Here is a 13,450-nt window from a genome sequence, read left to right on the forward strand (position 1 = left end):
AATATTAATGAGGCACAATTTTGAATTAATGGCACAGAGATGATGACAACTGTGAAAAGAGGCTGACCAGTGATTGTAATTAACATTTAGACAGAATCCCTCTGAAGATCGTTCCGTATTAATCATGTCTGTAACAGCTGGATGTCTTTGCTATAGACTATTTGTTATGGCTGTTAAGTGGTAGGGAAATTAAACGTGGTTGGCTTTGCTATTCAGTATTTCTTTTGAGTGCATGCCGTAGCAGTAGACATTTATTGAGGTCTTCAAAGCCCATTTTCATTCGTTTGATACATTTTTTTATCTTTAGCTCTCAAGGCCGAAATTTTGAAGACTGGACTAAGTAAGAATAATTTCTGCTTTTTTTATTTCCAAGAGCTTAAAGGGACAAGAAGGCATCGGATTTTAAATGCGTATCAGGCTAACAAGCCCTTTTCTTCCTCTCTCATGGGTGAAAGGAAGAGATAGCAGGACCAGTGTTTGTTGTTTGACGGTTTCAATATGTGGTAAAACTAGCATGAAGGCACTGTAACCATATTCTTTTAAATGAGTGGTATTGATTGTGTCTCAACTGTAGCGTGTTCATTTTAGGATTTAGTCTGGTACATTGTTTGAGTCAGTGCTTTACTCTTGTATGAAATATTTAATTAAATAAAGACAGATCATTTGGAAATGTGTAACAATATGAAGAGAAGAGAAAAGACAGGATCCCAAAGTGACGCCAGCAGGTGGATGATGGAAACTCCTGAACATCCTGGAGGTAATGGTGATTAACGGGAGGTGGTGGGTTGTGCAGTAGTAGGTCTTTAGGATAGATTGACATAATTGCAATATGTCAACCTGCAAAACACATATTTGTTGCCCACTATTCTTATTTAAACATCCATCAGTTATCATTTGGAGTCATGATTCTGGTTGTCTGATGAATGTCCAATGTTCACTCTCTTTTAGCTGTGTTTTTGGTCTCTACCGGTCTCTCTAGAGACTGACATTGTGGGATTGATATTTGAGACTTTAAAATCTGATAATGACATATTCATTAAGATTTTTTCCAATACAAGTTGATATTGAGTTAATAGTTTTTGTCATTTATGTAATTGTTCATGAAAAATTGCCTGTACAGTTTTAAGAAAATTTAATCACAATGAACAGTTCGGACATTATGAGGTTACTCAACACAATTAAATGTATTTGACCCCTTGACCTTAATACAGTGTGGTAAGATATACATGGTATGTTGTAAGATCAGTGGTGCAATTATGATCATTAAATATAAATAGAATCTTTAATAACCTGCAAAAACCTTGTGAGTCTAAGATGACAAAGTGCAAAGTAATGGTTATTAATTGGCTGCTTACTTGTGAGCTGTTGAGTTATATAATAAACATTTCATACCTGCAATGAATTAATGGCTAAACACTGCATCTGCTGTGGTTTATTTATAAAGTCCACCAAGTTGTATGTATTAAACAAACAAGATATGTGTTAATTGGTGCGCTTTATAGGTGTTGGTGTGTGTATTTTTGTTACCTTTGGACAGAGCCAGGTTAAGCTAACCTGGCTACTTGCTTCAGCTTCACATTTACCGTACAGATATGAGGGTGGTATCAATCTTCTTATCTAACTCTCTGCAAAAGAGCAAAGAAACATATTCCCCAAAATGACGAAACTATGATTTTAAGTTTTATACTGTTTTATGCTGGTCCATTTCCTAGTGTATGTGTGTATTATAAAGTCTGTCCCTGGGTGTTCAGTGTGTGGGTGTGGGTGTGAGATGGAAACTAAGATAGAGAGGAGGCAAAACTCTGTGGCACCGTCAGCAAGCTGTGAGCACGAAGGTCACAAATATGTGCTATCCCTTCACCCACGAACATGCCATGGCGTTATGCGGACAGTGTCGAACCAGCGTGGAACCACCGCTAAGTCATTTTCTCTGAATCATGCCCCAGACTAACAAACTGCATGTTCATCACGCAGAAAAGATGGCGGTCTGCCCTTTCTAGCTCCCCCAGCGTCCGGATAAACACGGGGGCATATTTGTCACCTTGAGGCTTTATTTCTGAGGTGTTAGAGTGAGTCACGCTGTGAGAGGTGTGTGTACATCTGTGTGTGTGTGTGTGTTGAAATTAAGATTGACAGCAGGAAGCAGCCACATCTCATTTCTCTCTCCTCTCCTCTGTCAAACCTCCTGTGCATTCGGCTTCCACATGACTGCAGATTTCTGTTTGCCGTCGTTTGCTTTAGCCTCTGCAGTGTTTTTTCCTCACAGTCTTTGTGCCCATTCCCTCCTCTTCGTGGGGTTTTATCAGCTTCAGTCCTGTTCGTTTCTGGCTTCTCCTTCCACGTCTCCTGGGATCTGGTGAATCTCTCCCCCTTCCCCCAAAACACCATCACCACTCTCCAACATCTATGTCGGTCTTTCAATTAAATTGCTGATTCTCTTCCTTCTCCATAAGGATGAGTGGTTAGGCTCTCAGGTGGTGTGGTGCATCTGTGCATGTCTTCCTTACACTAAGAAAGAGAGGGAAAGGCTTTCCTGTGTTGCTTCCAACTGTTTCCTCCTTATGGGATTGGTGGATCTGTCTCCTGTAACAACAAATATCTAATGCAGTTGAATAATTAATAAGACAAATTACAATTTGGATGCCAAAACACAAATGACCTAATGCACGATACATACAAAACTAGCTCAGCTACTCAGTACAGTTGTGAGACGGTTGTATGTTGTTATACTGGAGGCTGAACTAAAAACATTGCTCAGTCATTGTTCTCCGTATATTATATAAGTTGAATAATGAGAGCAAAACCTTCCCTTCAGGCTGCTTAATCATACTTCACATTAGGTACAGCTCCAATCAATTTAAATCAAAATGAGACGGGATGTACTAAGAGGCATGATACACAGTAGGATGAATAAATATTATAATCTGCTGAGGCAGTTTGCTATTGCATGTTATTTTGCCTTGCTTGATCACACAAGCCTCATCACTACAGCAGTTCACCAAAAAGTGCCTGTGATTGGATAGTGTGAAGAATCCCTGCAGTCCTGTGTCAGTTTTGATACTGACTTGAATTCTCCATGTAGATTTGTGAAAGCTAATCTTGTGTTTATATTGCGCAAAGCTTGTAATATTTTTATCAGTGTGTAGTCCTACATTTTTCATTCTTCCCCTTCCTTTAGGCAAGGAAAGTTTATTTGTGTAGCACATTTCACTCACCAGGGGAATTCAAAGTGCTTTACATACATATTGAATTAGAATAAACAGGAAATATGGCATAGAAACATTGAAACACAAATTGAAAGGACAGAACATATTTCAAAGGACTTTTTTTAAATGACGAGATTGTGATAAGAGGTAAAGATGTTAAGTGTAAAGTAGATAATGATGAGTTATTAAAGCTGCGCTGATAAATATGTTTTATGTCAACAATGTATCAAATGAATGTGTATTATGTGAAAGTGAAGAACCCACAATCATCACTCAAATCTGCAGTTTACATTTACATTACATTTACTCATTTGGCAGACACTTTTAGCCAAATCGACCTACATTTGAGGAACATACAAGCATCGATTAAAGCATCAATAAAGTAAGAAATCTATAGTGTGACAAGCATGTTAGCATCATACAGTAAAGTAAGTTGCAGGCCCTGCTAACACGCAACTTTAATGTACAACTTTACAGAAACAGGCATCTGCTTTCAGCGATAAAGCTCTGAAAATTTCCTACCCAGAACAGCATAGCTACTAGCTGGTAAACATAGTGGAGCATTAAGCTGCTAAAGAGTGAAATATTTTTGTCGGTAGTTAATGAGGACGCAAGTTTGTTTTGGCTTTAATACCCTTAATTGATAAAGCCCACCATGTCCCTTCATGTGGTTGAAACCAGACCCTGCCTCCTGTCTGTATCTTCAGTTTGTCCTTGAGAAATCCCTGTTACAATCTTTCTGATGTGTTGGCTGGATTTTGAAATTCCCGTTTCCTTTTTTCCAGAAGTAGAGAGGAGAATTTATAGTTTGATGGATGAAAGAGCTTGGAGCTGCGACAGTTTATGTCTCATACACAAACACACACATTCTTTGTGTGTTCTCTGTAAATTCCCACAGCAAGTGTGTCATCTCCAGTAGTGGAGACAGTGTACATTAATAGGCCGCTTTCAATCACTTAACATCCAGTTAGGCTGTATGTGACCCAAAGTAGATAAAAACCATGTTATCTCACATGATGAGCAATTACCAAGAGACAAACTCTAAACCGGATTGATCACAGATGAGAGGAAGAGAAGTTATGGCCACTTAATTTTGGTATCATTTACTGACTCACATGTGTTTTCATTTTCCCCTACGGTCAAACACCTAGACTATTGTTGGAGCCATATTTTTGTAGTCTTTGTCTGAGGATAAAAAAAGGTAACTGTGCCAGGCGCCAAACTATTTTTATCTCAGAATGGCCCCATTTCAAGAAAATTCACTGTGAGGGCTGTTACTGTTTTTTGGATGGATTCTGTATTGTATTATGGTTAGTAGTAGTGGATGTTTGACATTATTTGGAAGTAAAAGTATCCACCCGGATGAGCAGCTTGGTTTCTTTCATGACTTTCAAACCTATTTAAACTGGAGGTACACAGATTTTATGTCCCCATTAGGGAATGGGGACATAAAATCTGTGTGACAGTCTGAACCTTTTAACGATTCCTTAGGCTTTGTCAAGGACCAAACAAGGTACTGAAGACATCATCTGGGGCTCTGAGAAAATGATGGGCACTATTTTCTGACTGACTAAATGATTCATGGATTAATCAAAGACACAACCAGCATCACTCTTACCGTTCTCATAGCATTGTTTTCAGCCGCCGCAGGCAGCTGTTTTCAGCAAAGACGCTGTAAAACCCCACTGTACACTACCCAGCGGACAGACAAAGTTAGTGATGAGCTGGTGGACAAAAACGAGCTTTCAGTGGCTAAAAGGCCAGAAATTTCCCTCAAGGGTTGGTAGAGACCCAAAACAGAGCTAAAAAAGGGTAAATATTGGACTTACATTTGCCAGATAGCCAGAAATACAACTCATGTTCCTCTGTAACTGATGAATGTGTAAATAGGTGGATAAAAATGTGTTTGGTAACAAGTTCACCCTATCAAAAGGTGATGATAATGTATGCCACTGTTGTGTTCACAACTTGTTTCTGCTTCCCCCCAAGTGGCCAAAAAATCTTTTAAGGACAGAGGTGGCTTTAGTCAGGTGAAGTTTATCTGCATGTCTGCGGATTTTTGTGTTTTTTCATTGTGGCAGCTGTCACTAAGGTAAACAATAACATTTTCCATTCACATTATTTTTTGGTTTAAGTTGTTCCTTGTCGCTGATTTGGACATATACCAAGTCAAGGCCAGTTCACGTCAACGCAGAGACCGCACAGTTGTACTGGACATTATGGGGCTGTTTATATAATTCATAATCCAGGCTTAAACCTATTGAGTTAATATGATGTGACTAATCATATCTGAACGTTTAGGAATTTGTTATCACCAGACCATTTCAGATGAGATGACACAGAACAAAATCACTGCACGCTAGAAATATACAGTGTGCCAAGCAGGCTGCAGACTACTAACACTGTCTGAATTCCTGGTTTGTTTGTCTGTATCTGAGTAACACACTGTCCCCTAAAATGATGGGAACTTGGCCCCGCTGTGCCTGCGGTTGTATAAATATCCTGCGGCTCTCTGACCCTCGATTCCTCTTCTCTCCCTCTCTCTCCCTCCCCTTGTGTCTGTGTAGTGTATTTATCTCTGTCACCAACCCTCGGTGTGCGTACTATTCATGCAAAAAGGGCAGGATGGCAGCTGGAGTGAGAGAGGTTTTTTTTTTATTTTAAATGGGAGGAAAAAAGTGTCCTGCAGTCACAAAATGAATGTTTTTTTAATATAAAACAGTCTAAGCTGCACATGTAAGTTTTTGACATAAGCAAGGTTCAACAAATCTGTAGTTTGGCGCCTGATGAGGCAGGTTCACAAATAAGTATACCGCAGAGTTTAAAGAATGTCCCATTAATATTTACGTTGCCTTCAGGGAAGTCGCCCAGATTGACCAGTTCCTTCAGGAGACGGCGGCACGTGAAGCCAACGCCAAGGTTCGGCTGCAGCAGTTCATTGAGGAGCTGCTGGACCGGGCTGACCGCGCTGAAAAACAGCTGCAAATCATCAGCAGCTGTGGCACCACACCGAACGGCAGCCTGGGACGCTGCAGCCTCCAGGCCTCAAAGGGCAATGGACGCCAGGTGAGAATACACACGTCACTTGTATCTCCTGTTGCATCAGAGCACACTGCAAATGTTGTGTATCTTGTCTGATTTGACTTGACTGTATTGATCATATGCAAGACATTTCTTGTTTTCAGACTGTCAGGGCAATGAAACATAATCTAGGAATTTTTCAGCCGTACATAATGACAGCTGCTAACATACAAATAGTTTTAAAAAGCTGAAGTGATCCTGATTGTGTTGAACTGCATGATAACACAGAAAGCGTTATATGAAAAGCTTTTCGAATCATATGAGCTGTTTCAGATATTATTTTGTGGCACATTTTAATTGTCATAAAAAAATACTACAAGGTGTAGTTTATCACAATAACTCAATATTACTTCATAACAGTGATTCTTTTATAAATATTTAGAGTTGTTAGTTTTACCACCCAAGAACACAATTCAAGAGTGCTATTTCCATCTTTCTGATTGTCCTTGATTGATGAGTGTTTTTTTTTTTTTGCTGTTGAATAGTGCATGTGCATTGATTATACTGAGTAATGTCCCTGTAAAGCACCATAAACCTATAATAGACTTTAAGATGCCCGAGACAACAAATCTACTCTTCTTTCCGGAGCTTAACTGCAATAACTGTCCAGGCCTTTTCCCATTTCCCCTGTCATATTGTACATCAGCAGGTGAAATTAAATCTGAACTCATGCAAGACGAGAGGATTCTGGATGATTGGAGAAGAAAAATTAAATGGGATTTTTGGCGTTTGTTTCATTTGAGCTGAGATTTTAATTTAAACCTACAAGCTCGGGGTTTGTTAGTAGAACAGAAGATCACGAGAGAGAGAGAGAGAGAGAGAGAGAGAGAGCATGCAAATGTATTGAACGTGTGCTCGAAGTCATTTAGCTCATTTGTTGTGCCTCCTGTTTCAGGAATCAGTCATTAGTTTACTGTATTAGCAAGACTTTAATTAAATCTTGCAGAAATGTTCTTTTATAATCTGAAATTAAACAAAGACCCATTACAAGGTGTGGACATGACATGCCTGCTTAAATGATTGTACGTGGGTTTATTTTCTCTAAAGCATTTAGGTTTTGTTTATATCCTGTTTGTTTATAACTGTGTTGTTAGACCTGCAGGCTGAAAAAAAAAAGTATGTGATGTTAAACATCTCTATGCAAAAACATGGCTGCTATAACAGCTTTAGCTCATCTGGCGAGGCTTTTAAAATAGATTTTGGAATTTGGCGGCAGGAATCTGCTCCTATTCTGCCATGAGAGCTTGAGTGAGATTGGTGCGTTGATGGTGTTTGCTTAGATGGCTTGCAGTTTCAGTTGCATCCCAAAGGTGCTGATGGGGTTGAGGTCAGTGCTCTTTGCAAGCCAGTCAACTTCAAATTTTTCATGGACCTGGCTTTGTGCACAAAAACGCTGTCATGTTTAAACAGGGAGGGGCCTTCACCAAACTGTTGGCTACAAAGTTAAAAGCACACTGTTGTCTAAGTAAGATATCAAAGTAGGGTTAAACATTTCCCTTAATTGGAACTAAGGAGCCTAGCCCAACCCCTAAAAACAGCCCCTGACCAAAAGTACATAAACAGATGTGGACTGGGGTGTTTACATACTTTTGGCCATGTTGTGGATATATCTCTACAGCATTTTGGTTTATAATAAAGTGATGCTCACCCACCGTAGATCATAAAGTTAGGACTTTGAAAGTGAAACTGGAGGCTTGATCCCTGTCTGATTTGCATTCAGCATCAAAACAGCGGAAAGCTCTGCAGCAGTCGACCAGAGAGTGTACTCGCATAACAAAGCTGCCTCATGCTCCGGAAACTGGAGATCAGCTCTTTGTCCCCAGGCTCTCTGTAGCTTCAATTGTCCTCCCACCCTCTCTGCTTTGCCTTATTACAACAATGACAAAAATGTAAAAGCAGACACTCTCTGTTCTTAAAAATGTCACTTATTCAAATTATTATCCAACACCTGAAAGAGAGGCGACCCTATTTCATTGCACAGATGTGTGTGCTGCCATGGAAACCAGTTCCTGCTCTTGCTGAAGGATCCAACATGATTTTGAATCAGATGTAACGTGGCACAGATCCGCCTGTGAGAAACTAGCTAGTTTCGTTCGTGCTTGTTGTTTGAGAGATTCTCAGTAAATGTCTTCTCTTCGGATCACTGAGCGCAAAGATGTTGTCAGCATCCTTGGCTCACTCACCTTGAATAGTCATACAGTGCAGAGAATTACATTAAGTGTTGACAAAAAATCATAGATGTACTTGTTCCTCTTTCTTGAGCTATATTAGAGAGCCGTTTGACCTGTGATTGTCCTGAAACATGCTGCCTAAATTTAGACGCCCTCTCTTTGGATTTAAACATCTGCCAGTTTCATGTCTGTGTGCTCTTACACTGTTGTAGGACTGTGCATAATCATCATGACAAGTACAAGTGTGGAGTCACAGACTGGTTGGCACCTTGTGACACTGTCAAGGGAAGCCCTGAGATCTCACAATCTCTCTCTCAATCTCTCTGTCGCTGGATCAGCGAGGTCGCCCTTATCTCCTAGGAGACAGCTTTTAGAGCCACAGAGGTATTTTAGGACTGACAGTGAGAGAGGGGATGGGTGACTTGTTTCCTGTTCTCTCTGTCAATTCAAGCTGAATCAAATGCAATTCTTCACAGGAAGCGCAAGGGGAAGATAGCTTTAATTCAAGCGTTTCATAAACGTTTGGCCTTTTTAAGGGAGAGACGACAAACGTTAGAAATAAAGAAAAACCCGAGCTGAAGGCCAAACTTAGGTCACCATGTTACCTTTTTATCCGTCCATTTCTGAGAGTCTGTCACTGTTCTGCATTTGCTGCATGCTTGCCAGGAATGAGAACCTGTTTTCTCCATGGTCCATTTTCACCGGCACTAAGCCAGAAACAAGCTGTGTGAGTAGAAGTAGAGAAAAAAAAGAAAGAAAGAGGGAGCGAGAGAGAGAAAGGGAGTGACAGTGTCTGTGTTGGTGCACATTTTCCCTCTGTAGCACGTCGACTGTCTGGTACACAAAGTTCCACCTGGCACTACTTCGCACACACACACACACACACACGGACATACACACACATATAAACGCTACACACGGCATACTTCAATGCACAGGCAGCTTTAAGCGGTGTATGAAAGAGTGACTAGGAGGATTTTGCTCTCAGGCAAATAGAGTGAGTGGGAGTCAGGCTGCATACCCACAACGAAATACACTTTACACTCCTCACCTGCTATCAGAGGCACAACCAAATATTTTAGGTAGTAGTGAAGATGCTAAAGGCGTTTGTGTTGTTAGAGTGAGGGCTTAGGGATAGAAATGTTATTCGGTCAGGTACTGGCCAGATTGCCGGGAAGTTTTTTCCACATATTAAAATACATATAAAAACTCAATGTGAGTTTGGCATTAGTTTTATTTAACATATTCCTGCTCCATACTGGGTGAACCCTTTCCATTTGACTCCAGGCTCTTCCTGTACCGCCACGTTTTGGACAACGTTGGACACAAGATAGTGATGTGTAATGACAGGATTTCTATGAAATTGGTTGTGGTTATTTATGGTCACAGATGATGATTTATAAGGCCAACAGTTCAACACCAGGTCAAAACTGTCATTGTTAAACAACGCTTTAGTCCCTAAAAAAAAAAAAATATCACAATTAAATAAACATGAAATTTACTTGTTACATAAATGCTCCCTAGAGACTGAACCCTTTCCATTTTACGTTCACTTCTTGAGCTTTTCTTGTTCCTCTGGGCAAAATAATCTTAACAGGCTTCTTCTTGCCTATTTGATATCTATGACTGATCATCATTTATTCTTGTGCTAGGTAAATATTTGTCCATGATGTCCTTGATTTATGTCCGATACTGTCACCCGTCATAATGTACATGCTCAAGTCTGTAAGCTGATGAGAGATCAAACTGTATTACCAAACCATCCAGAAAATATCTTTCATTTGAAGATCACTTGTGTTGTTCATTTCAGTTTTAGTTTTTGTTAAACATCTGAGCTGTGACTGTTTATTTGAAAAACACATAAAGAAGCTTCTCATGATAACAGAAAAATAGGCGGCTTTTTGATTTGCTATTTGATTTTATTGTCATTTCAGTGGGGATTTGTTAAGCAGCCTCCTGTACCCATTTCATTTTTATAGCAGTACTAACTTAGTGTTACAACTGCTTTTAAATGAAATACTGCATATCTCTTGCTGTAGTTCTGAGTGTATTGTCTTTATGGACAATACATGGACAATTTGTTGAACAAACTTATAGTACAGTAGAGTATCAAGCCTGTCATCCACTCTTCAGGAGCTCACGTAGGAATACTGAACTCACACATAACCACATAACATCTGAGCTAAGGGCAGCTAAGGGAAGCTTCAGGGTACAGAGTAATTTTGCAAACAACGCTTCAGTCTACATGTTTGTGTCTTTCCAGAGAAACTCCAGCCTCTCTGGGAGCACAAGAGGCATGTACCAAGTGTCAGAAAGACGTTCCTCGCCCAGCACAGGGTAAGTCAGCATGCTGTCCTGTTCCACATTTACAGAATTTCAGATTTCACACCTCTGAAATGTAACGTACACCACCACAGTACCACAAGTGTGGACTCTCACTTACTGGTACACTTCATCCAGAAGTAAAGAGAGGATTATATGAGCACATAATTACCATATTACATGTGGTTCAATAGGAATTATTTAACTTTTTCAGGAAGACTTCTGTCTGTCTATGTGTCGGTCTGTTTATTTATTTGGAAAGAAAGAAGGTTTTCTGGTCCAGCTGGAGATTGTGTGGCTCTTTGTTGTCAAATTCATTTCATACACCTCATTTTTCTTACCTTGTGAGAGCTGGTGTAGTGAAACATAATTTGTCAGTTATGTGGAAAAACAACAGAGCCTTTAGTCTCAGAGCTTTTAACCACCATCTACTGCGCTCACTGCCCCTGGCCTTTGGGCCTTTGGTTACAGTAGCTCCAAAAAACCCAGTGAAAACAGTGGAAGTCACATGGTTACAACCCGTTTGAGTTGTGGCGCTTTGTTTTATTTTGTCTTTCCCTCATTTGTTTAAGTTACAGATCCAGAGATCTCTACAGAAATTATACAATACGTTATGCTAAAACAATTATTACTAGATAAATCTACTGATTGGTTGATTTTTTTAATAATCACTATCAACTATTTTCATAATCGATAATTAATTATTTCTAAAGTTTTTTATTAAACAAAAGTGCCAAAGATTTGCAGGCACTAAAATCTGAGGATTTGCTACTTTTCTCAGTTTGATATCCTTGTAAATTGAATATATTTTTCTTATTAACTGTTGGATAGACAAAACAATCAACTTGAAGATGTTACCATGGGCTCAGAGGACTTGTGATGGTCATTTTTCACTATTTTATGATATTTTTAGTCTGAACATATGTAAAAAAAAAAATAAAAATAACATTAGTTGCAGCCCTACAGCACTGACACTAGGAGATATTTACTGCATTTAGTTTGTATAATATGGAGAATAGAGTGTCTCCTCCTCTTCCATGTTGTTTCACACTGAGGCAGCCACATTACGATATTCATATATAATATGTAGTACTGGATGGAGTAGATCCCATTTTCAGTCAGACTCTGATTCAGTAAGAAGCAGCACAGAGCAGGCTGGACGTCTCTCTGCATGAGGTGTGACTGAAGTATTTCTAGGTCTCTGCTGGAGATTTCAGACACAATGGCTGTGCCATAATACTAACTGACTAACACAACTGTCATCCCCAGTTGGTATGTGAATGTGTTGCCTGACGTGATGTCACGCAGAACTTGTCAGGCCTTCCCCATTGAATCATTGATGGCACGACACACAAATACACATAGTAGCCCAACGACAAGCCTCTAAGCCTTCTGTCTTCTGGTTTTTAATAGCTCTCTATCAGGGATCAAGATGGTTTTGCCACTAGATATAGTAAAAGTTAATAATATGACATGTGCAAGAGCTTGGGGATTTATTGTTTTGGACCTCACCAGATATTTATGTAACAGTCTACGTGTGTCAATTTTATACCAAAATGCCTCTGGTAGTTTGCTCTTTTTTAAATTTTCTATTTCTTTAATTATATATATTATATGTTTTATATATAGTAATGGAAACAGTTTTTGCATGGAAATATTTCAGAGGTGTCCTCTTAAAGTTGCTAAATCAGTTTTGTTTGGGCTCCTGTGCTCTGATTCAATTCAAAACAACATAGAAATATTCTAATGTAAATTTAATTTATCACTGATTCTTTCATAGTTCAAATTTAACTTCTTTAAAGTGTAAAGCCACCTCCTCATATTGGTGTCACGCAGTGACATGACACAGGAGGGACTGTGTTTCTTCTACTGGTTATTGAGTTTTATATATACAGAGATATTTATTCTCTGGTGCTGCTTTGCATTCTGGATACACATGCTGAACTCATTAATAAGCAACTGCTTTGCATGATTGTGATCACCTCATATCATTACGTTTTGCAGATTATGTCTTGCTGTTGATTTATTGTTGACAAAACATTATAGCAGTTTTTATCAGGTTACTGATTTACAGCCAGCTAATTAGGCTGTAATGAACCCCAGTTTTTCACTGACCCAGTTTAGACTGTTGAAATAAAAAATACATAGCACTGTTTTGGTTTTACATAATCTCAATTCATACAGTATGTTGCATTACACACATCTCATCTTCTGTGCATCCTTTTCTCTTGCAAGTACAGATAAGCGGTAAGCTGTTTCTGGTACTGCAAGTACTGTTAAGCGATACCTGCAGTATCGTATTTCATTTTTACTCCTAAAATGATATATGCAGATGTTTCCACTCTTAATATTGTGCTGAAGGACAGAGGAGGGAGTGCTGAAGATGTAATGGAGAAAAGAAAGAAATATGGCCTACTTTTTCAGAGGCTGATATCTGTAACTGCTCATTATATGTATTAGTTGGGAGGTTATTTTAAGTACTGTAGCAGTACATAAGTACAAAGCTGCCCTTATCTACTACAAATCCTCTGAAATACAGCTGTTACTTCAGTCGTATAGTACCTACCAGCATTAGTATTTATTCACCATATATCTGGAAAAAACTCCCAGAAAACGTGAAGTCTGCTCTAACTCTAAGTTCTTTCAAAACAGGGCTCATGACTTTTCTGT

At 39.2% G+C, this 13,450-nt stretch overlaps 1 protein-coding gene across 2 annotated transcripts in view; it reads left to right on the forward strand.

The window, feature by feature from the left end:
- Positions 1–13,450, forward strand: part of fbxo41 (F-box protein 41) — a 51,837-nt gene that overhangs the window by 26,553 nt on the left and 11,834 nt on the right. For both annotated transcript variants that reach the window (XM_038713294.1, XM_038713293.1), the window contains 2 exons: positions 6,065–6,272; positions 10,722–10,795. In XM_038713294.1, the coding sequence (XP_038569222.1) occupies positions 6,065–6,272; positions 10,722–10,795 (282 nt within the window). The remainder of the gene's footprint in view (positions 1–6,064; positions 6,273–10,721; positions 10,796–13,450) is intronic.

Source organism: Micropterus salmoides, unplaced genomic scaffold (genome assembly GCF_014851395.1).
Source record: "Micropterus salmoides isolate LMB-PRFRI ecotype aquatic unplaced genomic scaffold, ASM1485139v1 Ms_hic_scaffold_12, whole genome shotgun sequence".
Lineage (NCBI taxonomy): Eukaryota > Metazoa > Chordata > Actinopteri > Centrarchiformes > Centrarchidae > Micropterus > Micropterus salmoides.